Source organism: Leishmania braziliensis (genome assembly GCF_000002845.2).
Source record: "Leishmania braziliensis MHOM/BR/75/M2904 contig, possible fusion of chromosomes 20 and 34".
Classification (NCBI taxonomy): domain Eukaryota; phylum Euglenozoa; class Kinetoplastea; order Trypanosomatida; family Trypanosomatidae; genus Leishmania; species Leishmania braziliensis.
The window spans coordinates 553,792-579,637 of record NC_017947.1 but is presented as its reverse complement, the minus strand read 5'-3'; the positions used below and the strand labels follow the sequence as shown (position 1 = coordinate 579,637).

The 25,846-nt window shown below is 58.0% G+C and overlaps 5 protein-coding genes across 5 annotated transcripts; all 5 read left to right on the top strand.

The window, feature by feature from the left end:
* Positions 1–1,974: 1,974 nt before the first annotated feature.
* On the top strand, positions 1,975–5,934 carry LBRM_20_1410 (hypothetical protein, unknown function; the record flags this gene model as incomplete). The annotated part of the gene is made up of 1 exon (XM_001564374.2): positions 1,975–5,934. One exon carries the CDS (start codon positions 1,975–1,977, stop codon positions 5,932–5,934), a length of 3,960 nt encoding a protein of 1,319 aa, XP_001564424.2.
* Positions 5,935–6,877: 943 nt separating this feature from the next.
* On the top strand, positions 6,878–7,852 carry LBRM_20_1400 (conserved hypothetical protein; the record flags this gene model as incomplete). The annotated part of the gene is made up of 1 exon (XM_001564373.2): positions 6,878–7,852. The coding sequence occupies one exon, from the start codon at positions 6,878–6,880 to the stop codon at positions 7,850–7,852; it is 975 nt and encodes a 324-aa protein (XP_001564423.2).
* A 1,812-nt stretch (positions 7,853–9,664) lies between these two features.
* Positions 9,665–17,743, top strand: LBRM_20_1390 (conserved hypothetical protein; the record flags this gene model as incomplete). Its single annotated transcript, XM_003722938.1, has 1 exon — positions 9,665–17,743. The coding sequence occupies one exon, from the start codon at positions 9,665–9,667 to the stop codon at positions 17,741–17,743; it is 8,079 nt and encodes a 2,692-aa protein (XP_003722986.1).
* Positions 17,744–18,621: 878 nt separating this feature from the next.
* Positions 18,622–20,343, top strand: LBRM_20_1380 (conserved hypothetical protein; the record flags this gene model as incomplete). Its single annotated transcript, XM_001564372.1, has 1 exon — positions 18,622–20,343. One exon carries the CDS (start codon positions 18,622–18,624, stop codon positions 20,341–20,343), a length of 1,722 nt encoding a protein of 573 aa, XP_001564422.1.
* Positions 20,344–21,690: 1,347 nt separating this feature from the next.
* On the top strand, positions 21,691–25,710 carry LBRM_20_1370 (conserved hypothetical protein; the record flags this gene model as incomplete). Its single annotated transcript, XM_001564371.2, has 1 exon — positions 21,691–25,710. The coding sequence occupies one exon, from the start codon at positions 21,691–21,693 to the stop codon at positions 25,708–25,710; it is 4,020 nt and encodes a 1,339-aa protein (XP_001564421.2).
* Positions 25,711–25,846: the final 136 nt, after the last annotated feature.

Below are 25,846 nucleotides of genomic sequence, written 5' to 3'. Positions count from 1 at the left end.
GGAAGTGTGAATACTCTGACATGGAGTGAAGTCGATCGCGAAGTACAGAAAAGAAAACAAAAGGCCAACAAGAGTAGATAACGCCGTGTCGCATATATATATATATATATATATAGTAGAGCTTCGTATTTGTGTGCGCCCTCCCCCCTTCTGTGGTTTGTGTGCAACCCTCATCCTTTGTTTTTACCTCTTTTTTTTGGGGGGGGTCGTTGGTTCCGTCACTGCTCTCGTCTCGCTGGACGGTGGGCTGGACGCGTCATCCCGGCGGCGCAAAAGTGCTTATTATTCCTTTTCCCTCTTCATCTTATCTCTGCTTCTTTGCTGGCTCCTCCTCCACATCCTTAATCCCTCTCTTTGTCGGTCGTACACACACTCCCTCTTACGTTTTTCTGGCGTGAGGGAATTGCCTCTTCTGTGTTTTCTCTGTTCATTTGTCTCTCTCTCTTTGCGCTCATCGTTGTGCCTTTTCTCGGTCAAGAGTCATTTTGGTCGAGTCTAGTCTTTATCTCGCAGTTGCTCTTGAATTTTTCTTTGACGGGGAGCTTTTCTGACTCGGGTGGTTTGCGTACGTTCGCTGCAGTGTATACGTACTGTCAGTTTTTACATTTCTCTTCAGCCTCCCCCCGCTCGTCGTTGCGTATCAGGGTTTCTGTAGCCATCACTGACTTTGTTGTCCGTGCAACTTAGTCGCTCTCCCCCCCCCCTCAGACTCTGCCTTCTCGTGTTTCTTTTTGCTCGTTCTACCGCAGTAATATTCAGGATAACAACCTGCTCCGTCGTGAACGGATCCATCTGGATTTCTGCTCTTTCGTTCGTATCGATCACTGTGCGTGTTGATGGGACCTTTCGTACTTGTACCTCAGAAATCATACGCGAGTAGATGACTACCCCTCTCCCCTCCCCCCCTCTCTCTCGTGTGTGTGTGTATGAGTGTATTCGTTGCATCCATAGTCTGAACACCAGCTCGTGAGCGCTCTCTCATTCTCTTGTGATTATTTCCCTCTTCCCTCCGGCCTTTTAGTTATCCTTCTCCCTTTGTGCGTGCTTGCTTTGCATTGTGTTTGTTTGTGTCTGTGTCGGACCCTGTGCGTACTCGCGCGTACCTTTCTATCTCCTCCATTCCTTTTTGCGGTCCATTACTTACTTTCCTCTGTGCTACACCCGTGGATTTGATTTGTATTCGAAATTTTAAGTCACACTCGCCTTTATGTTCCCCACCTCCTTTTCTTTTTACTTCTCCTCCTGCTCCTTCTATCTGCCGCTCTCTTCTCGTGTGTGTGTGTGCCCCTCTGGCCGTCTACGTGTTTGTTCTTGTTGCTTCGCTTATTCGTTGTCGATCGACTCTCTATTAATTTCACCGGTTCTCTCTCTTTATCCCCCTTAGCTTACGTGTGCAGAGCCGCTTTATTACGCTCTTTCGCCTCCCCCCTCTCTACTTCTCTCGTCTCCTCTTTTTATTTTTTTTTTCGCGAGTTGAGTGGCGCTTTGGTTGGTTGGGTCGTTTCTTCTGTTCACAGCGTTGTCGATGATGCGCGCTGGTCAATAACAAAGTGCGCTGATTTTATATTCTTGTTTTTTTCCCCATCACATGTGTGTGTGTGTGTGTGTGTGTGTGTGTGTGTGTGTGCGTCTCTCCAAAGATACGAAGTTAAGAGAACAGGGGGAGAAACTTGAGACCTTACCTTGTCCCCTTGCGGTGTTCGTCTTTAACTCTCGTTTGCGCTTCTCTCTCTCGTGCGTGTTCTTTTGACTCGGACGTGACGTTACACTCTCGCTGCCGTGCGGTCTCTGTTGCCTTTGCACGATCAAGCGGGTGTCCTCCCAAGAGCGTTCGTCTTGTTTTCATTTTCAGGTCTTTTTTTTTCTATTCGTTCCACCGCAGACGCGCTCCTCCTACTCATCCTTGCTTGGCGGCACTGCGCAGCACAGCCGTGGACGAAGTCCTTTGCCCTGTCCCCTCTGCTTCCGTCTTCGATGGAGCCAGAAATAAGCGAGCACACCCCACCTGCGGCAGCTGGGTCAGCGACTCCACCGCAGGAGCAAACCATCCACGATCCCATTGACCCTCAGCAGGAGCTGTCGAGCCCACCGTACAACAGCTACTCACACCATCGTAGTCCACGCACAGAAGAGCTGAATCACAGCATGTTGCACTCGTGGCCCTCATCCGCCAGCGCATCAGCCTCGGCGTATGGACCTGGGCAAGTCGACTTGGGTGTCTTGAAAGGACAGATAACGGCGCATCAGCAGCAACAGGGACGCGCCGAGCACAGCCTGAAGGGCAGCGGCAACTACGCTAACCCCTGTACGCCGCAGCAGGGCCTGCACAATGTCACGCCGCTGACTCCACTCTCCTCAGCGTCTAGGGTGAAGACAGTCAACTGCATCTACACCCCGCCTCGCCTCGACTCGCAGCTCCTAGCGTCCCCGTGGCCCGGGTATGGGTGGGCAGCGGGACAGGCGCCGTCACCCACGCGTGCAGGAGGGACTTCAGCCCCCCTGTCACTAGCCCCATATTGGCACGCCACCTCGAGCCCGATCCACTACCCATCGGGATCTCTGACACCCTACCACAGCGGTTGCCGCTTAAGTTCGCCCTCCATGCAGTCGCTTCGACTACTGCCACTACCCCAGAAGCACAGCCACAACGGTGCCTCGCCGGTGCAGCTGAGCTGTTCAAATTTGGGTCATGAGAACAGCTTTCCCACAGCAGCCTCGTCCTGCGTCTCCCCAGGAAACATCGATGTCGTGCACTCTGCCATCCTTGACGCACCGCTGCAGGTTTCTCTCATGCCGCCGCCGTATCACGATGACCGGCCACTCTTTAGCTTCAGCAACTCCATTGTGCAGTCGGCCCCCTTCACCCGCACGCTGCCGACGTCGTCTTCGCGCACTCAGTCTATCTACCATGATGCGATGATCGACCTAGCGTACCACAAGGACAAGGTGGACAACCCGCTCGCCGCGGTGCTTTTCGATGGCGCACGTCCCGCTGTGGCCGGCGGCGCTGCGAACAGTCATGACACGAACCCAGTCAGAGGCAGTGATATCACCTCCTCATTTGGGAATGCGGCCGCCACTGGCAGCTCATTCAATGGGCACTTGTGCAACTCCACCGTGTCGGCGTTGATGGAGGATGGGTTTGTCGGCAAAGCAGAGATCCTGGTCAGCATGGGGTCCATGGACTGGTGGCGTCTCGAGAGGCCTTCGTCAGCGAATTTGTCCTTGGTGGATCAGCTGACTGGACGGCCAGGCGACCGGCGAACGGGGTCGCTTGGCATTCACATGAACGTTCTCGATAATGAGAACGAGGATATCCGTTTCAGTGAGGAGGAAGAGGATGAGATGGAAAGGGCTCGGCAGAGCTTCAACCGAACACCCAGAGCACTGGCCTCCACGGGTCGGGACACGCAAACCTCGGCCGTCGTTATCACTGCAGCAGACATAGAGGGACCGACGTCGGAGATCTTCGACGGGGCGAGCCTGCCCGCGCCACTAGACCACACTGCACGACCTGACAGAACGGACGGCAAGACAGCTACCCTCTCACTGCCTGTGTCTATACTCGCTTACAGTGATGACGCCACCATGATGGATGCAACAACCGCGGTCACGGCACCGTCCCACGGCAGAGCTGTCGAGATTGCCACGCCACTCGTGAATCTTCCCCTCCGCCCCAACGGTCGACCGACCACTCCTGCAGGCGCGCCAGCTATTGCGCTGGCTGGCCGTGGCATTCACGACTTTCACCTCTTTATGCCGTCGCCCATTGACCAAGGTGCGCCTGTGTTCGGTGGCGTGCGCGACAGCGTGACTCGCAACAGCCCTTCAGAGCCGAGTACCTCCACCTTGAGCCTTGTCCCCGCTGTTGGGATGTGGCAGGCATCGCCAACGATCTTCTCGGCGTGGCACTCCTTGGATCTCGTGCCCACTGCGGAGTTTCGCACAGCGCACAGCCTGCAAGACCTGCTAGAGATGCTTCGTCTGCTACAGAGCGATATCGATAACGTGTATAATGAAGTCTCTCTCACCGAGCAGCTAGTGCGTCGCGGGATCAGAAGTACACTGAGTATGCTGCTACAGCTCATCACTGAGCTGGCGCACAGCGTCGCCCTTGCAGCAACGGAGGCATCGGACGGCATGAAGGAGTCGACTGCCTCGGCAGAACAAGCGGCGACGTATGTGCAACTGCAAGTAGATCTTTCGGCAGCTGCCGCGTCTTGTGATAAGCCCCTTCGCGCAGCCATTGATGCAGTCAAACGAGAGCAAGAGAACCTTGAGCCGCTACTTTTCACGACTATGCTCGCACGAGGTGCTATTGCGTCGCTTCTGCAGTTTCTGGAAAAGCCCTACGTCGCTGCGAAGACACCGAGCGGCACCACCACCATACCGACGTTGAATGAGGTTTGCGCGCCGTCAAAGCAACACGGGGGCTGCAACAGTAGTGCCTATGCCTCCACGGACCTGGCCGTGACGCCACTCACGCCAGAGCGCATTGAGGAGCTCATGGACAATAAAACCCTGCAGGAGGAGCTGAACTGCAAGTGGCCGCAGTTCACGTCGACATACAACCGCCAAGTGTTGCGCTACCTCTGTCTGCGTGCGCTCTACGTCGCCCTGAACCGGGACGATAACAGTGCCGGTGAACTTGCTACAGAGCAGCAGGGCTGCCGCACCACCATAGACGCGGACGCACCTGCCACTGCTTCCACTACTCTGGAGACGGTGGTGTCGGCGTGGGTGGAAGAGCAGGTGCTTTTGTGGACCGCACAGCAACCCACTATTACCCCAAAGTACTGTCACGCGACGTCCGCCAACCCCACGTTCGACGATGCGGACAGGGTGGCTGTGCGTGAGGGTCTGTGCGGAGCGCTCCCGTCCTTCGAGCGCGTCGCAGAGGTCCTCAGCGTCTACCGCGACGGCGAGGGGTGGCGCTGGTGGTACAGCCTGCTGAGCCACGCCATGTTGTGCAACTTTCACGTGCGCGAAAACAAGCGCATTTTCAGTTACGTCGAGAAGCAGCTTCTAGACTCATCGGCGGCTTCAGCCGTGGCGATGCGGAATGTTTTGGCAAGGCAAGAGGTGACGGTGGAGGAGGTGGAAGAGGAACTGGAGAAGGTGGAGTTGGAGCTCTCCACCATGGAGGAAAGCGGCAAGGCGCAGCGCGTCACTATTCTTCAGTGCATTCTGCGCCGCATCTTTGTGTTTGCCTTGGTTTCGTCGGTGCAGCGGACGCTTGGCAAAGATACCCCTGTATTAGGGTCGCAGCTGGCCACCTATGTGCAACTGCAACGAAAACCGCTGGTGGATGTGGAAGCGCAGCTAAGCGCGCATCACACGGAGTGCACGACCCACGTCAAGCACATCCACACGTTTGTGTCACACTTCCTCGGTACGGCTACTGCCGCACAACCGTCATCCCAGTCTCAACTGTGGACACTCTGCAGGACCACGACTGCGAGTGGCGTGTGCAACCACATGAATCAGACGCACCTCAGTCTTATCTCCAGCCTATCCCCAGATCTACAGCCGGATGACACCTTCTTCCAGTGGAACTCTCCAACCGTCGCGTCACTCGAGGTGCTCTTCACTCACCCGAAGATTGACAAAGGCACTATGGATCGCAGCGAAGGCGTCCCCACGGTGACGACGACGGCGACGGGGGCGTACACGGACGGCAGCGGAGCGGATCGCGCGCGCGCTGCAGCGGCATTAATTCGAGATTTGACAACAAGGCTGGTGGCAACGGTGCAAAGCCTCTGTACTCTACTGCAGTCTGATGTGGATATCACGGAGGCACACGAGATGTTCTGCACCTTGCCGACAAAGATGTGTGCTCCGTCGACGCGGGCACTCCGTCGCCTGCAAGCCTCCCTCGCCGAAACCAACCAATGCATACGAGCATGCATGGCCTCACTGCACATTGTTGACTGAGGGCTGAAGGTGACAGAGATAAACAAGGTGGACTTCGCGCTGGTAGTGGCGCTTACCCTTACGTGTATGGCGTACAGCTGTCACAAAGCGAGTCTCCCCTTCTTGATTGCTTGCATTGTCTGAGTCTTATGGGCTCATTTCCATCCTTCTTTTTTTTTTTTATGCTTTTTGCTGCTGTCAAGCTCTAACCAAAGCTTACGCCTAATCGACGTGATTGCTGTGGGTGTCTTTTCGAACCTCTCTTACGCTTCCCTCTCTCGCTCTCATTTTATCACTTTATTGATTCGTTTGATGTCCTCTCTCTCCCTCTCTCCCCCTATCCGTGTGCGCATGTTTGCTTTATCTGTTTCAGTCGGTGTTTGCCCCCCTTTTATCTCTCTGTCGTGTGTGTGTGTATACGTCTGCGTTGACGAAGGCTGATCGAGGCCATCGTATTGCTTACGGTAAACGAATCCCCCAAAGAAGTATAGAAACTCAAAAAGGGAAAGCGAAAAGAGATTTGGAGGGGGAGTGGCCTTGCTCACTGCCGCCACTGCTGCTGCGATGCTCGTGGGTGTGCCATGGCTGTCGTTCTCTCCGACATGTGAAGGCTGGGCATGGGAGGCCAAGGGTAAGGTGACATGCCCCAACACCCCTTTCCCGCACCCCGCCACCCCCCCCCCCCCCCCAAGTCCTCTGCGCATTTTTTACCATGACCGAGGGCGCACCCAGTCGATGAATGCTGTCTCGACGGGCATACGCAGTGGCTACTGTTTCCTTTTTGTTGTATTGCGACTGTTGTTAAACTCCCCTTACCTCTTTTCTCGCTTTCCTCCCCTCCCCGCCTTCTCTTTCTGCGCGTGTGTGGGTCACACACACACACACTGAACATGATGGCCCGCACTAACGTAACACTCATGGATAATAATGAAAACCGGCACGTGTAGGCGTGTATGCTGCCACAATGCTCAGAGCTCGTCGTCCTGCCGGCCCTGGTCGCGCTCCCTTGAGCGACCTGTCTTCGTCGTCCGACAACTCGCGCAGAGCAGCTATGCTGGAGGGACGACCCAAGCGAAGTCGCACTCCCTGTCAAGATGAAGTGGCGTTCAAAAAGCTGCAAGCGCGCAAGCTGGACTTGCAAACTCGCGTCCGGCAGCAGATTGAGGTGCTGTCTGGCCTCGAAAGTAATGTGCTGGATTTCTACTACACTCACATGCTGCGGTTTGAGCCGCTACTGGAATCTGTATTTCCTACACCACCGTCAGCAGCGACAGCGCCAGCCTCGGTCAGTAATGGTGTATTAGGCGAGGGGCTAACAGAGGTTTTCCCTGAATTGAAAAGTACCACCGCCCTCGTCGGCATCTGCGATGGATGCCCCCCCTCATTAACACGCGAGCCCGTACCAATTCAGCCAGCTGCGGTACCGGGAAAAACGCGCTACTACTACAATAGTGCGCTGATGCGACTGTACCGTGAGGTCGCCCTGCAAGAAAAGGACCTGGCACAGGAGTACGCCAGTGAAACGGCTAGGCTAGCCGCAGATGAGCTGTCGGTCCAGCGTGACATTATCGACGGATCTCTCGCTGGCCAGCTCCGCATAGAACAAGAGGAGCAGGAAGCACTCAACAAACTCCTCGAATTCCTTGCGGGGGTGACAGCGCAATGTGCGGCATACCGGCAGTTAGTTCAGGCTGCGGGTGAGCGTATCAAAGGCATCGAGAAGGCCAGGGAGGCGTGTCTCGTTCGCAAGACAAATCTTGAGGCCAAGAAGTTGGAGCAGATGGGTAACGCGGAGCGCATCAAGGAGGAGGTGGCTGCGTATCGCCGATGCGTCGAGGTCGCCGCCACAGAACTGGAGAAACGGAAGCTGATCAACCGCAGTCTAGAGGATGAAATTGAGAAAAGGCGAGCTGCAATGAAGCGACGCAGGAAGGAGTAACGGCGCGCGTTTATCGATCATGTCTCTCTTTCGCTGCTGCTCTGCTTTTTCTTTTTTTTTTTTTGAGGAGGGGAGGGGCGGGTCGCCGTTTGGTGATAAATGATGGTTCACCTTCTTGCTGAGGAGGGAGTCGCTTGCCTCCGTGGTAGTCAGGGGACCGTTGCAGGGTGTTCGTTTTCCCCCATGTAACGGCCTTCACACGCACACGCGGGCGTCATGGAGACATACGGCGCGGACATGTGTCTTGCTGTTTGAGCAGGTGTGGCTGGTCGGTGTCGGCAACTGTGCCGTCGAGGTCGCCATTCTCGAAAGGCATCACGGTACGCTTCCGGCAGTGTTTCGCAGGCGTGTGCACGTCAGTGGGCGTAGGTGTGGAGTCCACTTCTCCTGTTGGGTTTTTCTGTTAGATGCTCGCATGTCGCATTACACGTAACGTTCGATAGAGACAAACACACAAACGGCAGAACCGCCCAGTCAAGTGGCACTCATCAAGGGTGTGGCTAAAATTACCGTGCGCGCTCTGGTAGTAGTTAGCTCGGAGGCATTCAACACGTCTGGACAGACTGTCCGATCTTCTTTCGTCTTCATACCTCAAGGGCACCGTGTGAATTCTGAGTTCCGCTCCATCCTGCAGGCAGCGGAAGATACTGCGCCTGCATTTACTGTGCCCCTGCTTTGCAACGGCGCTCCTACTTACAGCCTCACCGTACTTGTCATCCTCTCGCAGATGGTATGGTCACACTGCTCCTTTTCGTCTCCTTTTCCCCTCTCCTTTATCCTCGCTTTCCACAACTCAACACGCACACACACACACACACACACACACACACACACACACGCACCTGTGGATCAACATGTGTGACTGTGGTGAGTGTGTGTGTGGTTTGTGATCCCCGCTCGAGGAAGCAACTCAGTCTGTTTTTTTTTCTCGTTTTTGTTGAGCCGTTGGTGCACTGTGACAGCTGAAAGTCAAAAAGGAGATACACGTAAGCAGACAAACAAAAGGAAAGACGTACCCGCACTTGATTATGCGCGTATGCGAATCGCTGGGGATAGACGTGCGACACTAATCTTTGCCAATCCATTCAGAGAGGCGCGGTGGAAAGTAACCCGCGCACGAAGACACTCGGAAACGATAGCAGCACACCAAAAAGAGGCAGCGACGCTAGGCGAGTACCTGAGAAGAGAGAAATAGAAGTCTCCTCACCCGTAGGTGCGACTTGATTCAAAAGTGAAGTTCTTATCTCCTAATTTTCTTTTGTGGGTCGTCGTCTTTCTGGGAAGCGGAGGTGAGCAGGACTCTGTCTCGTAGCTGCTGCGCTGCAGTCATCTCAGGTTTGAAGTCTCCTGGTACTGCAGGTACGAAAGGCGACGCTGTGCGTGTTGGGTGTGTATGCGTGTGTGTCTTTCTTTTCGCTCCTCTTTTCTAAGACCGGTGAGGACGATAGCGACTGTGTATGGACTCCCTCCTCCTCATTACCGCTTGGGTGTCTCTACGACGTGCTTTTCATCTCCGCTGTCGTTGTTTGTTGTCTCCGTTTGGTTGGCCTCTTTGTGTGTCTTTTTTCGCTGTCTCTCACGGAGTTCAATTAGGATAAAGTTCCCTTGTGGGTGATCTGGCCAGCCCTGCACCGGTCTCTCTCTCCCTCTTCCTCCCTCTTCCTCCTTTCTTTGGAAGTCCGTGCCAGCATAGCCCTCCTGTCGTGGTCAAAGAAGACCGCTGCACCTTTCCCCACAAATTGGCCAGGCTGGCGATCTTTTTCTTTCTTTCCGTTGTGCTTCAGCGCTACTGGCGGCTGATTGCTGTGGAATATGTTTAGAGCTTCTACCAACGCACCACAACCGTCACAGACCCGCGCTGCTCCTTCGTTCGGCTTTCCGGCCGCGCCGACAGCAACACTAACTACGGCGAGCGGCAGCAGCGGAGCTCCGGTGACGGCGGCGCAACCACCTCAAACGGTTAATGTCTCGTCAGAAGCCCCACAGGGGCAACACGCCGTGACGAGCAGTCCACCGCCAGCGCCAGGTGGGTTTGCATGCAGGAACCCCCCTGTTGCTACGGGAGGTCTCGGTAATGCCTCTGCTGCGCCTGCGCCTGCATCAGCGATGCAACCAGCTACGCCGGCCTACGTGGAGCTCTTCGCTAAGGCCTGCCGCGACGGGGTGGTCAGCGACGCCTTCACTCAAGAACTCAAGAAGCGCTTCAGCACTCCTATGGAAGTGACAGTAGCGCCGCCAGCTACAGTGCCTCAGGCAATCACAAAAGCCCTGCATACAGGTGCTCAGTGGCAGGCAGCGGTGGCGCCTCAAGCTACGCTCACCAACTTCTCCACCAGCACCGCCCCAGCTGCAGTAGCCAGCGTGACCTACTCGACATTGGCGCGCGCAAACGAGCCCAAGCAGCAGCAAGAGCGACGGCGACTGCAGGTGGAGCAAGCTTTAGAGTTCCTGCAGACGCTGCTGCTGTGTGACAGTGGCTACAATAATAGCGAAGCCCCGCCGGTCGACAACCCAGCTACCTCTCCGTGGACAGAGAGTGTAGGGGAAGTAAAAGGCTTGCATGCGGCGGTGGCGGCAGTGGCCGTGCCTGCCGCAAGCAATCTCATTTCCTTTCTAAAAACGACCATCACAGCGAACAGCCAGGCTAGTGATGGCGAGGGCGCCGCATGCACTCTCTTCATTGACAACCGGCGTAAGCGGCCAGACAAGAGCCCAGTACTGCTCGCCGCGCAGTGTCTGTATGTGTTGTCGCGCCACTTTCAGCTGACAGTGAGTGTGGTGAAGGAGGCGCTGGACCTGATGGAGACGCTGTACCTTCTACTAAAGAATTCGTTACAGAACCGAATTGTGCCACTGCCAGCCTTCAGTGACAACGTAGACACGTGCTGCCTCAACACTCTCCTCTGGCTCTGCGTCTTCTCCGTGGTGAACATGACCGCCGTATGGAAGAAACTGCGCTCCACCACAGGAGAGCTGCACCTGAATGAGCTGATTCACTCCACTGCAGCTGGATCCCTTGGCACCGCTGTATCCGCACTGCGCTGCAAACTCCGTGAGAGTGTGCAGGCGCCGAGCGCAAGTGCTGGCGGGGGTCTCTACAGTGACGGGCTTACAGATGCCCGCCGCGGCGGTGGAGGGGAGCTGTTGCTTGGTGGGGGCAGCGGTGGCGACCGTGCCGCCTCGTCTTTGTCACCGGCGGTGTACACATGGCAAGTTCTCGCTGACAGCTACCTGAGCATCTTGACCTTGGCCGAAGGCTGCCTCCTCCGCGCCAAGGGAAGTGAGCAAGGCTACGACAAAGCACTGGACGCCTTCCTTGGTGCGCGCATGGCCTCGCCCTCGTCTTCGCGCATGCCTATGACTCCGGCAAGCGTTGCCGTTCATCGCGGCAAAGTTACGAAACGGATGGTACAGCTGGCACCTGTCCCCCGGACACTTTCAATCCCCCTTGGTCTTCTCTACATTGCTCCGTACGAGATGATGTCGTATCTCTTTGATGAGATGCTGCCGCTGCTCCGCCATCTCTCGGAGCTGGAAGTAGCTACACACCGGCGGTACTGCGAGCAGCTTGAGGAGCTGCCACGTCTGCCCGCATCTATGCGCAGCGGAGGCGTGGCGGCGCCGGAGGCGTACTACGGCTACCAGCACCGCGGCGCAGCACAGAATGGCCGCACGGAGGAGACGGAGGACGCGGAAGTGTGGCTGCAGAAGGTAACGCGTACTGGAGCTGGTGGCGATGTTGTCGGGGAACCGTTCACGTCTGAGATGGCGCATCTGCTTGAGGCACTCGCGATTTGCCTACAGCACCTGCCACCAAAGGTGCTAAACCCAGACCTCGACTCTGATTGTGCCGCAACCTTCTTCATCTTCAAGAATTTTGTGAAGCACATGCGGCAAGTCTTCGCCACGCAGCGCAGCAGCGCTCCCTCGGCCACCGTGGGTGCCACCGGAGGGGGCAGCTGCTCGATCAGCGGCTTCGGCGCCAAGTGGGAGAACTACACGCTGAAGCTGATGACCAGGTTTCTGGAAGTGATGGCGATGATCGGCCGTAACCCGCAGTACACGCAGCGAGTTGTGGTGCTCCTCACGGACGCTCAGACAGAGTGTGGCGAGATGCAGTGGCACAGTTTGGTGAGTCAGGCACTCGAGTGCGCTGGCTTCAACAGTGCCGTTATTGGCACTCCTGGCGCGCTGGGAAGCGGCGGCAGCGCAGATTCAGTCATGGCGTTGGCAGCAGCACAGAAGTCCTCTGCAGGGTCTGTGGCAGGTGATGCGGCCGATGGTGACGACATGTATACGCTCTTGTCGACGGTGCCAGGCGCGAACAGGGCGCCGCGCGCGTTGCACCAGCAGTTCACCCGTGCCTACGCGCGCAAGTATCAGCGCAAGTTTATCGCCAGCTTCTTTCTCTTGCTGCGCCAGTTATTTGGCCACCCCACTCTGCAGCCCATCGTGAGCGCCCACATGACCCTTGCGCTCGCCCTGACGTTCCTCTCGGCACCGCAGCAAAGCCAGATTATGCTGGGCAGTACACTGTCGCTCATCTCGGCCCTTATCACGAACGCGGCGGACGCGCAGCTAGTCTGGTCGTTTCTGGAGCAGCGCCGCCTGCTTCATCAGTCGTCGGTGCGCACACAACATCAGGTTCATGAAGGCGGCACTAGCGCCAGCTCCGCTTTGTACAATCGCTTCACCACGTTGTCATCCCCGGCTGCTGCCGGACAGCGAGAGTCGCCTGTACACGAGGAGGCGCTTTCCATTATAGGGCACTGCCAATGCGAGTGCACACAGGGCACCTACGACATTACAATCGGCTTCCTCAATCTTGTCACCGCTCTGTTCCAGCACGACCAGCCACCTATGGCGGCGCTGCCTGTGTACAACACAGTCACGCACTTCATCTCGCACGAAGTACTGCGCGGCGTGCTGAAGCGCATGTTTTCGCACTCACATGAGCGGTACACGGTGATGGCGCTCGCGTGCGCGGTGCTGCGGCAGGCGCTGCTCGTGCGCTTCCGGTGCGACGAGAACGGGCGCACGGCAGTGCTGCCTTTTCCCGTCATCATGGCGATCAACAAGGCCCCGACAGACGTGGTCGGCGAGGTGCTCAAGCTTATTCTTGAGGCTAGCGATGCATCGTACGAGCTTCTTAGTCACCACCGCGCGGCCGTCCGCCAGGCGATGCGGCTACTCATCACAGCAATCCAGACAGTGCGAGAACAGAGTATTGAGCTATTGCTCTTTGACAACCGCACCACTCTCAACAACGATTTGGCTGTGCGCGTGCTGGGCATGTGTTCACTGCACGACACCCTCCTGACGAAGACCACGCTGCAGCTCTTGCTGCTGTTCCCCTTTGAAACAGCGAATCAGGCAGCGCATTACTGGGCTGGGCTCACTCACAAGTACGCCCCAGTCCTCGACTCCTTTACACAGCTTCTGCATCCGCTGAACACTGCGCCAATGGTGATGCAGGCGCCACCAGAGCTGGCGCAGCTCGACTTCCAACCGTCAGAGCTCATCCCTGGGTGGTCGGCCGCGGTGCTCATAGAGACCAAGTCGCTGCTGCTCGATCTTCTCATGCAGCACGCAGATGTGACGGAGCCGTCGCTGACCGCGTGGATGGGCGGCTTTTATGGTGAGGACTACTCTCGCCGCCACCGACGGGGACAGCCATATGTCTCCGCAGCAGCTCGAGTGGCCTCCATGCATGACAACGCGACTGACGGGAACGGCACCGCCGGCGAGCCTCGGTGGTGGCGATCCACCCTTCTCACTTCCGTCGTTGAGGGCGCATGTAGCTGTGAGGTCGAACGCGCACATCCGGCCCTGGCCGTCAAGTACGTGAAGCTGCTCTACCTCCTGCGTGCCAACCGACTCTACGGCTCCCTCGTCATTCGCCCCTTTCTAGAGTCGGTCTGCCAGACGCTGTTCCTGCGACTGCAGCACTACCAAGCCAGTCAGTGCACCCCGGTTGCACTCAGCAAGTACGCGTACGTGCTCAAACTCCTGGCATTGGAGGTCTGCTACACGTATCGCACAGCCCCGGAGAACCTGCGGCTTGCGCAAAACACAACCATCACGTCCATCGCGGTCGAGGTGCTGCTCTCGCTCCTCTACCCCTTCGGCAGCAGCAGTGGTCCCGCCGCGCTGAGCGAGTGCGAATACGGCGCCATCGCGGACAGCGGAGTTCGGAGCCTCTACGAGGTAGACGGCTTCGATAGCGAAACACACGCGAACGCGCTGTCGCAACGTGACGTAGACCAGGATGGAGAACAGCAGTGGAATGCGGGCGTGGCGGTCATGTCTCGTGACGCCGCTGTCGACATTACGAGCTGGCTGCCACAGGCACTACAAGTACTGCCTACCTTCCCAGAAAAGCTGCCCGATGTTGCTGGAGGACTAAACCATCTCGTTCCCGCTGCGACAGACGGCGTCGTGCAGTACAACATGACAAGTCTTTATAGCGCGATTCAAGCGGAGCACGCGCGCGCAAACAAGCCGCCTATGACCATGGCTGAGCTGCGCGAACGACTGCGACCCTTCATTGCCGCAAATGACTGTTTCTTCTCGTACGCGGCAGGCGTCAGTTTTGTCGAGGGCTGGTGCCAGCTTGTGAGTGTGTCCTGCTCGGTCGTGAAAGGTTTGTCGGTGTCGCGACTGAGTTCTTTTGCCTTGTGCATTCTACGCGGACTGGACGCCACAACGCGGCTTACCGCAGCAGCTCAGGAGCAAGTGGCGGTTCGTCTGTGCCACTGTCTGTCCACTGTGATGGCTCACCTCCGGCAGACAGTTTGTGCGTCAGTAGCGCTGTCGCTCACGACACCGCAGAACGCGGAGGCGGAGGCAGCCTGGTACGAACAAGGCAACGGGAGTTATCCTGGCCTGCAGGGAGGCGGTGGTGCACCGCTCGATACAGCACGTGCGGTGTCGTATCGGCACAGCGGGTGTGAGCGTCGCACCGCATCAAGCGTGTCTGCTCAGCCCATCACGGCCACGACAGTGCGCAGCCACGGCTGTGGCGTGGAGCGAGAAATGAGAATCGGGCAGCGCCGCCCGCGCGAGAAGAGTCGCCATACCACACCTCAATACCGAAACAGCCACGGTGGTGGAGGGGCAACAGGAAGCGCGAGTGACAAAACCGGCAAGTCGTTCGCCACTCACGCTGGCGAACTCAGCAACTTTTTTAGCGTCGCGAACCGCTCGCAGCTGGCGCAGGCACTGATACAGCACCGTGAAGCAGAACGCAGCGGCGCAGCGCCTATTTCGGTGGCAGGTGAAGAGACTACCACGCTTGCGTCTTGGAGTAGACCGGAAGTGACTAGTGCATCCTTGCTATTGGGGCCACTGGTGCGCGCCCTGGTGCATTGGGGAACTCGCATTGCGTCGACACGGGCGGAGCTCTACCTCAGCCTTTTGTGTCTCGCTGAGACGCCTGGTGTCAACCTCGACGATGTGGTAGTGTGGCGCTTTCAAAGGGCACTGCTTGATGTGGTGTGCACAGACATCTGCGGCAGCAGCGGCTCGAGCGCAAGCGGGGGTGGTGAGAACCGTCTCGGAGGGAACGTGGCCGCTGAGCAGGCAAGCAATGGTCTGAGCGGCGCTGCTCCAGCAAACAGCAGTGGCAGCGGCGCAACAGCACTCTCGGCGCACCAGCAGCAGGCGGTAGCACTTCTGGTTGCCCTCCTACAGGTGTCGGCACCAATTCGTGACGAGTTCTGCCACCCAGACCCCGGAGGCGGTGATGAACTCGGTAGGTGGGCGTTACGGTGCGCTACGGCGCTGCTTCAGAGCGTGGACCGTGCAGTCTGCAACTTCCTCACCAGCAACGGCGCACAACTGGGCACGCTACTGTGGCACCTACGCAGCGCCTTCGACGTCTTCTCGGTCATCTCCCTCAGCCACAGCTCGCAGGTGCTGCACAGCGACCTGCTCCACTCGTGCCTCTCGATGCGGGCATGGCAGTACAGTACGCTGGTGGTGTTGGGCTACTCTCAGGCCACTCCCTCCTTTGACCAGGTCCCGAGCAGGACCCTCGTGGAGCAGAACAAGGAGGTGCTGCGGTACCTTCTGCTGGGTGTAGTGAGGTGGGTGAACCTACTTCTCTCTTCCCTCGGCGATGCAGCGCCGCTCTTGTACGAAGTGCAGAAATTTATCCGCGACAATCGACAGCTGATCGACCACGTCTTCATATCTCCCACGGCTGTCAGCAGTACCATCGCTGGATCGGTGCGTCTCAGCGCGTCGCACCTGACCCTCTGTGCGGAGTTCTCCGACTGCCTGCGCGCTCTCTCATGCTCAGTGCTGGCGGTAGACTGCCGCAGGCTCGTTGATGGCATGGCGCTGGCCGAGTTGCTGAGCATGCTGAGCAGTGAAGAGGTGTGGCACCGCGGTCCGACAGAGTTGCATGGCTTTGCAGACGTCGATGGCGAGGAAGGCAGCAAGAGTGGTGCCGCTGGAGGTACATCTGTTGTAGCCTCGCCAGCAGCAGCAGGTGCAGCGGACGCAGAGTGCGGCGACGCCAGTGATGGAGAAGATGCGGGTGGGGCTCTGGCAAAGCTAACCAGGGCAACTAGCACCGCAACAGCGCACACCGTCTCCGTAGCTGAACGCGGGCGCGATGTCGTGGCGCTGACGGTGCGCAATCTTGCCCATCTGCTGCTTAACACCGAGTACGGACATCGAATCAACGAGGATGCCGGTGTCTTCATCGCCTGCGCCGACAGCCCACCGATGCTCCGCCACTCTGCTGCGAAGCGGCAACTGGTCGCAAAAATTATCCGTCACGTTGCTCAGTCCCTCGTGCAGTCAAGCACATCGGAGGTGCGAGAGTTCCGCCTTGAGTGCTACCTTTACGCCCTGCACGCCATGGTCTGCTTACTGCACTCCTTCGTCCTTCCCCTGGCGTGCTCAGCGTCGTCGCAGACGCAGTCTTCATACACCCTCACTCTGCCAGGAGATTTTGTGCGCTATCTATCCGAGCTTCCGCTTGGTGAGTTCACCAACACTCTGAAGCAGGCACAAGAAGCCGTGTATCAGCTGCGCGAGTTCAACACGGACTACCGTGGCGGTCTCCGTGCGAGCCGGGTGGCTGCAAACGCCTGGGTAATTGGCACTTCCTCTGCTGGACCGCACACGCTGAGCAACAGCGTGCGCGCTGCCAGTGCCGCCGATCAGAAATCGACGGTGTCGTCTACGCCCCACAATCTGCCATTCTCTCCGCCGGCAGCAGCACATGTTGAAGCCGGCAACACCGACGCCTTCAGCATGCCATTGGCGCCGGGTTTGTTGCCCGCAGTTGATGCTCTCGGCGGTGGGCGCAACACTGCGACGGGGTCGCAGACGATATCAAAGTCCTCAGCTGCGGTTGAGCTCGCCCAGGCGTCGTCTGGACGACGCGAGCCGTACTCCGGCGACCCACCTCCCTCGGCCACGACTTGCTGTGGGGGCAGACCTGGATGTGACCCGAACACGACGGTGGCATTCGACCTCGATGGCCCCTCTTCCCGCCCCCCGCATGTGCAGGGACGGAATGGCGCGAGCACTCCTCCCGGTGTGGCGTCGACTACAAGCGATTCCCAGTCCTCCCTGCTGCCCGCCACGGACGATGGGGCGAAGCTCAGCCCAGAGGTTACGCTGTGGGAGCTGCTACCGGGGCGTGGTGGCGCACGTGAGGGTGAATGGACGCGACTATACGACGCGGCCACGGCGCTCGATGTCCCGGGAACCGCTGTGGATGGCGATTTGGACTCCACTGGTATCCGCAGCGCGCCACTGCAGTGGAAGGACGTGCTTAACGTCGAGAATGAAGTGCGCCAGGTGAAAATCGCGATCGCCAACGCGTTGCGGGCAACGAAGGGGGCGATGTATCTCGTGCGAAAGCACGCGTAGAGGGTGTGCCTCACCGTGGCGGTACGTCAGGGAGGAGGCGTATCCGTGCTTTGGGGAGGGGTCCGGGTGTTTGTGTTTTGTTAAAGGGCATGTTAGGCATTCTTACTTGGCTTTGTGTCACCTAAGCTGGGCGGCCGCAAGGAAGGGGCGGGGGGTTCCGGCGGTGAGACCAAAAAGAGGGTGACGGAAACAGTCAGTCCAGGGCTGTAACAGGATGCTCCCTCCTCTTCCCCCCTTCCCCCCCCCCCCTACTGCACGTTCTTTGTTGCTGCTGTGGCAATGGTGGTGGTTGATCTCGCTCGTTTTAACGTTTTAATGCATCTTCATAGAGCCCACCTTCGGTAGTTAATATACCCTCACACGCAAGTAGCGCATGCGCCCAGAAAGACTGTAGTATGCAGCGTTTGTGTGATTCCTGTGAGGCAACGCACCATTGTCGGGAGGACCTCTTTAGCCCGCCACCTCCGAAGTACCTCGACTCTCACGACGCCTCTTTCACTCACTCACTCGTTGTCGCGGTGACCGAGGTACTGCTCTTCAGGGCACTAATGCGTGTTTGTTTGTTTTTTACGTGATTTCAGCCGGCAGCTTTGCCTGTTCTGAGTGATGCATGTGGCGAGACGAGGACGGCGGTGGCACCACGCTCGGTCGAGAAGATCGAGTGCACGAGCAGCAGAGCTGCTACCTATCGTCTTCACCATAGAGAACGACTTCCTCCTCCACCCTCTTCCACCCTCACGATACCTCCCCTGCTGCTTTGTTTTGCCTTTCCCCCAATTTATCCTCCCCCCTCGCTCCAGAGGAAGCGAACGAAAACAAAAGAAGAAAAGCCGAGCACCTTCAGCACACCCACCCACCCACACACGCACATTGACAAGATGGCGGCTGCTCGTCAGGAAATGGCAGACCTGCTGCGCGAGGTACAGAAAGTCCAGAAAGAGCTGCAACCTGTGCGGTCTGCCGTGGCTGTCCTTCAGAAAAGGGAGGCAGATACGCCGAACGCTGCGGCAACCGGGGCCTCCTTGAAGAAAGTAGCCACGCGCCTCGAAAGCGTGAGGCACAAGTATAGGCCGTATTTGATGCGCCTGAAAGAGCTGCTCTTTGACGAGGTGCCTGCGTACCTGCAACAGACAGCGCTGCTGGCGGCGGACGGGGAGTCTCCGGAGCATCACCCAGACGGCGCGTCTCGCGGCACACGCAACGTGCCAAACGAGCGACTTACCGCGACTTTCTCGTCTTCCGTCAAGAGCATGAACGACGATGCAGCTCATCTTCTTCAGCAGGTCTGCCCGCCATCGACTCCGCACCTAGTACAACCCGAAAACCTTCGCTTCACGCAGCAGCAGCTTCGTCTCCGCACGGAGATCGTTGAGTACTTGATTGAGACGAATCGAATCGACATCGCCGAGCACGTGGTTTGTGAATACGGACTACCGCTGCAGTGGTTTCCACGGCTGGTGCTGTTGCATCGCCAGCGCATTTTTGGTACGGCTACAGAGGGGGTAGAGACATTGCGAAACACCCTTCCCCCCAGTGCAGCGGCAGGCGTAACTGCGGCGACGGTGACTTCTGGCCTTTCGCGGTCGTTCCCAGCCCCTGGCGTCTCTCTGCCGGTGACGCCATCGACGCGTCCCCGTGCCCCTGGCGCTCCGCCGAAGTCACCAATTCTGCAACAATTTTCAGCCTCCTCGAAGAGCAACGCGACTGGTGTCCCGGCGCCTTTCTTGCCACGATCTCCAGCCCCAAAGCCTACGTCGGCAAGCTCAGCTGGGGCCAGTACGCCTATGGGACTGCATGTGAACCGGAGCGCCGCCTCGACTGCCTCTTCGGTCATCCACTCACCGCCTACCCCACAGCAGCAACAAAGGGAAAGCGGGGTGACAAGCGCGTTCCCCTCACAGGCACCGCCCAGTACTGACACGGCTGGTGCCGCGACTGCCCCTGTTACAATGCCGGATCTCGTCGTGCGTGTCGTGAGCGCCGCCATGTACTTGAAGGATGAGTACCTGGACCGCATGGTACTGGAGCGCACCCTGGAGCAACACCTCGGCACCGCGGCGTCCTCCGTGTCGGCGAACGCCGCGTCGACCCGTGGTAACAGCACGCCATCCCCCAACTCTGCGACGCCACCCGACCGCTACAAGGCATGCGTTCTGAGTCGTATTGCCAACATACCTCGTCACCACCTGCACACGCAGTCCGGTGACGACGCCTTCGATAATGCCATGATGAACATCATCGAGGATCTGCTAGTGTACGGCTTGCAGAGGTGGGCAGAGGTGGATTCCGCGACGGTGGCTGATGCTGAAGAGGCGGCCGCAGAGTCCAAGAAGAAAGCGGAGCTGCAACTTACGTTGACCACGGACACCCTTCTGACTCCGCAGGAGATGCTGCTGGCGGACAAGGTGTGGAACGAGGACATCCTCTTCCTAAAGCGGCCCACAAGGTTTTACTGCGTCGAGAGTGGTTTGAGCACGGACGACGGGACCGCCTCCGCGCTGGCGATGCCCCGCGCGCGCACAAATGGCGAGGTGGTTTCCAAGCTCGTCGCCGTCAACCACGACGCACTTGACTCTACCGCGGGCATCTTTATCACTTGAAGCGAGCGTCTCGGACAGATGCAAACAAACACGTACATACACCGAGAGACACACATGCTCCAGTACGTGGAAGGCCACGCGCACGCCGTCGCGACACCGTGTGCGCCATAAAGCACCTGATGAGTATGGACGCCACATATGTTTCAGTGACAAGTGTTTTGCACGGCTCTGCTGCTCAAAGAGAGGGAAACGTCCGTATTTCTGTTTTTTTTTTTTTGCTGCTTGGTAGTGGTGGAAATACGTCTAGGTGAGTATTGCAGGACTGGCACATCGGTGGCAGGAGGTATTCTGGCTCCAATTTGCCTCGTAAGTACGCTGTGAGAGTTTTAGTTTGTTTTCTTCGTCAGCTCGTTTGATTTGACCACCTGCGTGACTTTTTCGGGCATATATACAGACGTCCAGACTCCTGCACATAGAGGCGGCTGTTAGCGGTTCCGCTTGTTTCACGTTTTCCTGCTTCATAGCCCCCCCCCTGCGCGTATCCGCCCCTCACACCCTAGACGTTTCTTCCTTAGCTGCATATGTTTTTTTCTGTGTGGATTTTCGGGAAAAAACGTTATGCGTGTCCGTTTCGTTCCTCATGCTGTGCCATGTCCTCAATCCCTGTGTGCGCGTAGCTATGGGCGGCATAGTGCTTCCTCTCTTTGCTCCGAGCCCCCATCATGTGTTCGGATCTTTCTCGCAAGACCACCTCTCGATGTGTTGCGACAGGACCTCTCTGTGTGACAAGACGGCCAACCACAAAAAGGATCAAGCTGGTGCATCTGCGTAGAAGTTGGCTTGGCGCTCAGCAACAAGGCTTGAGCTTCCACAGACGCACACACGAACTCAATCGTCAAATACCATGCGACTGCGCAGCTGTAGGGTTTGCATGGTCTTGCATGCACCCATGCAAAATACCGCCGCGGCCATTTGCCGCGAAATGTCATATCACACGTGCGGCGATGCGATTCGACTCAGAACACTTCACCAAAAGCCTCTCACGTATCGCGCTCTCTTCCTCTCTCGATCCCTCGCTTAGGGCACAAACCAGTGTGTGTGTGTGTGTTTATCTGTGCCTGTACGTAAACGACTGCACAACACTCCCTAACACCTCTCTTCTGTTCCCTATCCGAAGTCCAGCCGGCAACACGCAGGCGTTTTCATGGGGAAGAGGATTACACGCACACCTGCAGTGCAACGACAGAAAAAGAGGGCGGAGGGTACATATGTGTCTCCAGTAGCGTGGCTAGTGCCAGATTTCAAGAAACACAGACCTCATTCCAGAGCCGACTCACCATCGCACTTCAAAGCGAAAGAGGCGTCGTTGGTCATATACATACTCACAGATAGAGCCAAACGCATAGAATGAGCTCTTGTGTAGAGGAGTCCGCTCTCTTCAGCTTATCCACCAAGGACCTGGTAACAGCGCACCAGGGGACGTGCACCGTAGTTTACCAGGCCGTCTGTGCCGAAGCCATCCGCATCATCTTCGCCCTCTATGAACTCTCGCAGTCCGGAGCCGAAAAGCTGGGAGATGAGTTACGCCACTGTCGAACGGACATCAGTGAATGCTGGCACTCTCCACTGGACATCGTGGACCGCTTAACGCCGCAGTCTCAGATCCGGAGTTCGCCGCTTCTTTCGTGCAGTCCTTCGCACGAAGACGCGCGCCTCAGACCTCAAAGTCAAAGCAAGGAAGAGTTTCGCGCGCTTTTCTCTTCCACTGACGTGCGGGGGCGCATTACCAACGCCTCTCTCTATGGGCTCCTTACGGCGGCCCATCTGTTGCGCTGCTCAACGTGGACGGCCGTGTCCCTTGTGCCGAGGGCCTGGCGTGAAGGTCACTCAGCTGGGACGCAGGTATTACAGCTGCTCTCGCAGGCACGGGCCGCCGAAGAGCTGCGCACACGCGAGTCTGGATGGTGCGCGACGGCACTCGTCCAGCTTACGGAGTGGATGCTGTTCTCCGGTAGCCCCCACGCTCCCTCCTCCGTGGCGTCGACGCTGCTGTCGCGAGCGTTGAGCGTGGCAGAACTGCAGCGCACCCCCACAGACCGCCGCGACCATTTCTTGTGCTGTCCGCCCCCTCTCCGCACCGCTGGCGAGGCGCCATCTGACCCTCTGCCGCTTTACTTTCCCCTCTTGCTGGACGGGAAGGAGCGCAGCCGAACCTCCGTATCATCACCGTGGCAGCCCTCTCGTGTTTCGGATGCGGTTGAAGGTGGATGTATCCATGATTGGCTTCTGGATGACCTGCCTCAGTGGTGTGCTCAGGTTTCGTTAGAGGCGCAGAGTAAGGCCTGGTACCGCATCTCTCTCCTACGACGCGCGCTGGAGCGCTGGCGGGCGCGGCGCGGCTTGCGGGTGGTAGCACATCTCTCTCACGCAGCGGCATCTGCCCCAGAGGTAGAGCCGCACCAGTCTGCGCTAACCGCTCACTGCTTCAGTCTCGTTCCTCAAGTAAGCATGCTGTCCAGCGCTGGGTCTCGAAAGGTGGTCGAGGAGGCTCCGCCACAGCGTTTGAAGCTCAGCGATGCCTCTGAAGCGGTTACGTTGTCCCACACGACCGTCACGCAGACGGCGGCACACACACCGCGCATCAGCAAGGTCGATAGCCGGGGTAGTGGAGTGCCCCCAGCTTGGAGCTTCACAGAGGTGCGAGAATTCGACGTATCGACGATCGAGGTTGATACTGCGCCGCCTTCGCCAAGTCAGAGCCAGTACCCTCAGTGTGCAAGCCTGCCGGCTGCGCCGATGCTTCCGTGTGCCGATCACGGAGACGACGCCGCAAGCGTGTCAAAGACGCACCGACTTGAAAGTGTATTGCGTGGTGTGACGACAATGCGAAGTCCACCTTCACTCGACATGGGTGCGGAAGATAACATAAGCACTCTGAGCGAGGAGTGTGGACAGAGCCCGCATCGACGCCCACGCGAGATTCCTCTGTTGCAAAGACGAGGCGACGTGGAGGACTCTTTGGCTTCCAGTACACCGGCCATGACCCTGTCCTCCAAACAGCGCTTTTTGGCAGATGCAAACTGCACCTCCGCATCATCCGGCCCTACGGCACTCTCCGCGCACGGTTTCTTCGGCCGAGAAGCGCAGCAAGAAGAGCGAGCCCGCTTCATCGTCCAGAGACGCGAAAATGCCGTCCTGCACCAGCTGTTTTTTCACTGGCGTGATCGACGCCTGTACGAGTCGCTGGCGACGCGTTTTATTCAGTTGCAACGGCGGGAGACGACGAGAGCGCAGTGCTGGGCTTGTTGGAGGCGTCGCCGAGCAGCACTCCTACAGCGTCACAAGGAAGTGCGCGACATGGCGCGTTGCGACGCCTACACGGAACTGAAGGCGCTACAGTACTTTAAAAGGCTGCTGCAGCGATGGAAGATGGCTGCCTTAGTACGGCGCTTCCGCATCTCCACGTTGGGGCATCGCATACTCCGGGCCTGGGGGTGCACTACTCGCTTCGTACAAGCCCAGCGTGCCCTTCAGCAGAAGCTGATTGGAGCACGCCGAGTGAAGTGGCAGGTTTGGACACAGTGGCAGGAACGACGCCAGGAGTCCGTCGCCGATCGTCACCGCGCGGAAAAGCACAGGACCGCTGTTCTTCTCCTCATGAAGGAAGCCTGTGTGCGGCAACGGGCGTTACGCGTCGCAACGTCGCAGTGCAACGCCGTCATACTGAGGCGCGCATTGCAGCGGTGGACGCTTCGGTGCACGATCAGTGCACAGCTGAGAACCTTCATCGCATCAAAACGACCGCACAGCAGCCTGACTCGTCAAGCGTGGTGGTTTTGGCGTTCCCGATTCCTGGAACGACAACAGCGACGGGATCAAGAGCACCGACTTCGCGCGTTTCGTGTGGCACAGTTTGCTAGAGTCTGCTTCACGCGATGGGTGCAACGGTGGCGACGCGATACGCACATTCGGGCCTGTGTGGCGCGGCAGCAACGCCGCCACCTCCTACATTCCTTGTTTCTCCAATGGCATCGACGCATGCAAGTCTGCATGATTGTGCGGCAGGGGCAACAGGAACTGGCGCTTAAGATCGGTGAGCAGCTTCAGGGAAGAAGAGTGCTACGCACATGGCGCCGGAGAGCTACTCAGCATGCTGCAGATTCTCAACGGCTTCGCGAAGCGATAATGGACACCAATGCAGAGCGCCTTTTGCGGCTTAGCCGACTCGCGCGCACTTTTTACCACTGGCGCACGTACAGCTTCGTGTTGCAGCGGTACAACGTGGATCGGCGGCGTTGTCTGCCGGTCACCGCCAACAGCACTGCAGGAATGAGAAGTATCAGAGGGCGCGGGGCGGTTCTGAGAATCACAGGAGACAGCAGAGTTGAGCACCATGAGGAAGCAGATGTCGGAGAGGTAGACAGCGAGAGCACCACCAATCCGGCCGCCATGGTACCGCTACCGCTGCCCGCGCGCTCTGCAGTGTCTAAAGTCGTACCTCCTGGCCGGTCGCACCTGGGTCGTCCGGAGTATGCCAGCCGCGCGCCCACGCACTACGCAGCTTTCGCGCAATCGTCACAGAGGTCTCCAGCTCATTGTGGCAGCACCACTGCCATGCGCAGGAGCACCGCGGCGGCAGCTGCAGCTCACGATGGTCCAGAAAGTACAGGGCATAGTGGCAAGAATGAAGGAGGGCGTACGACCACCTTCACGGCACCACAGGGTGGCTTTCGAGCTGTTCTGCGTAGACAACTCTCCATACCGCTGCGAAAACGCACCATTGCGCTGCAGCGACAACTACTGGCGGTGCAACTGCAGCAGCGGCTTTTCTTCTCCTCTACCTTTTGTGTGCAAGTCTTAGCTACTAGTTCGCGATCGATGCCACCAGCGCAGCCAGTGTTCGCCGAGCTCCCGTATTCCATCACCCCAACCCCAGGCAGGACAACACGTGTGAGGACGCCACCACCCACCAGAGCCATCGACCAGCACTGGCACAGCAACGAGAGTGGAAGCGACACAGAAAGCCAAGCACCGCTGAGATCCTGCACGGCGACTCCGCTATTTTCTGCGCGTAAAGGTGAGCGCGCAGAACGGTTGCGCCGCAAAGCTGCGCGGCGCCACAGCGCCGCCCTCGTCGAGTCACCTCACTCCTCCTCACCTCTGCAGCCGCATAGTGGAACTCATCTGCGCGACAACAACAACTACGCGACTGTCAGATCGAGTTCTGTCTCTGCCACCCCCACTCAGCACCTGCTCAGCCAGATGGAGCAGTTGGCTCGACGTATCCGCACCTTGGAGGCTGGGTACACCACCGAGGCAGCCACAGCTGTGTGGCGAGCAGGAGTCGAGGTTGCCCCGAGGACGCATTCCCACACCTCTGGGGCAACTACTTGGACCACAACGCCTCCGAGAGAGAGAGCCAGTTGATAAGGAGAGCAGCAAGAGCGATGCACGAAAAAAAGAACGAAAGGAACCTCTCAAATCTACACTGCACACGGTCGAACTTGTGTGGTGGCCTTCACGTGGCGGTCAACTCTGAGGCCGTGCAAAAAAAAAAAACGTA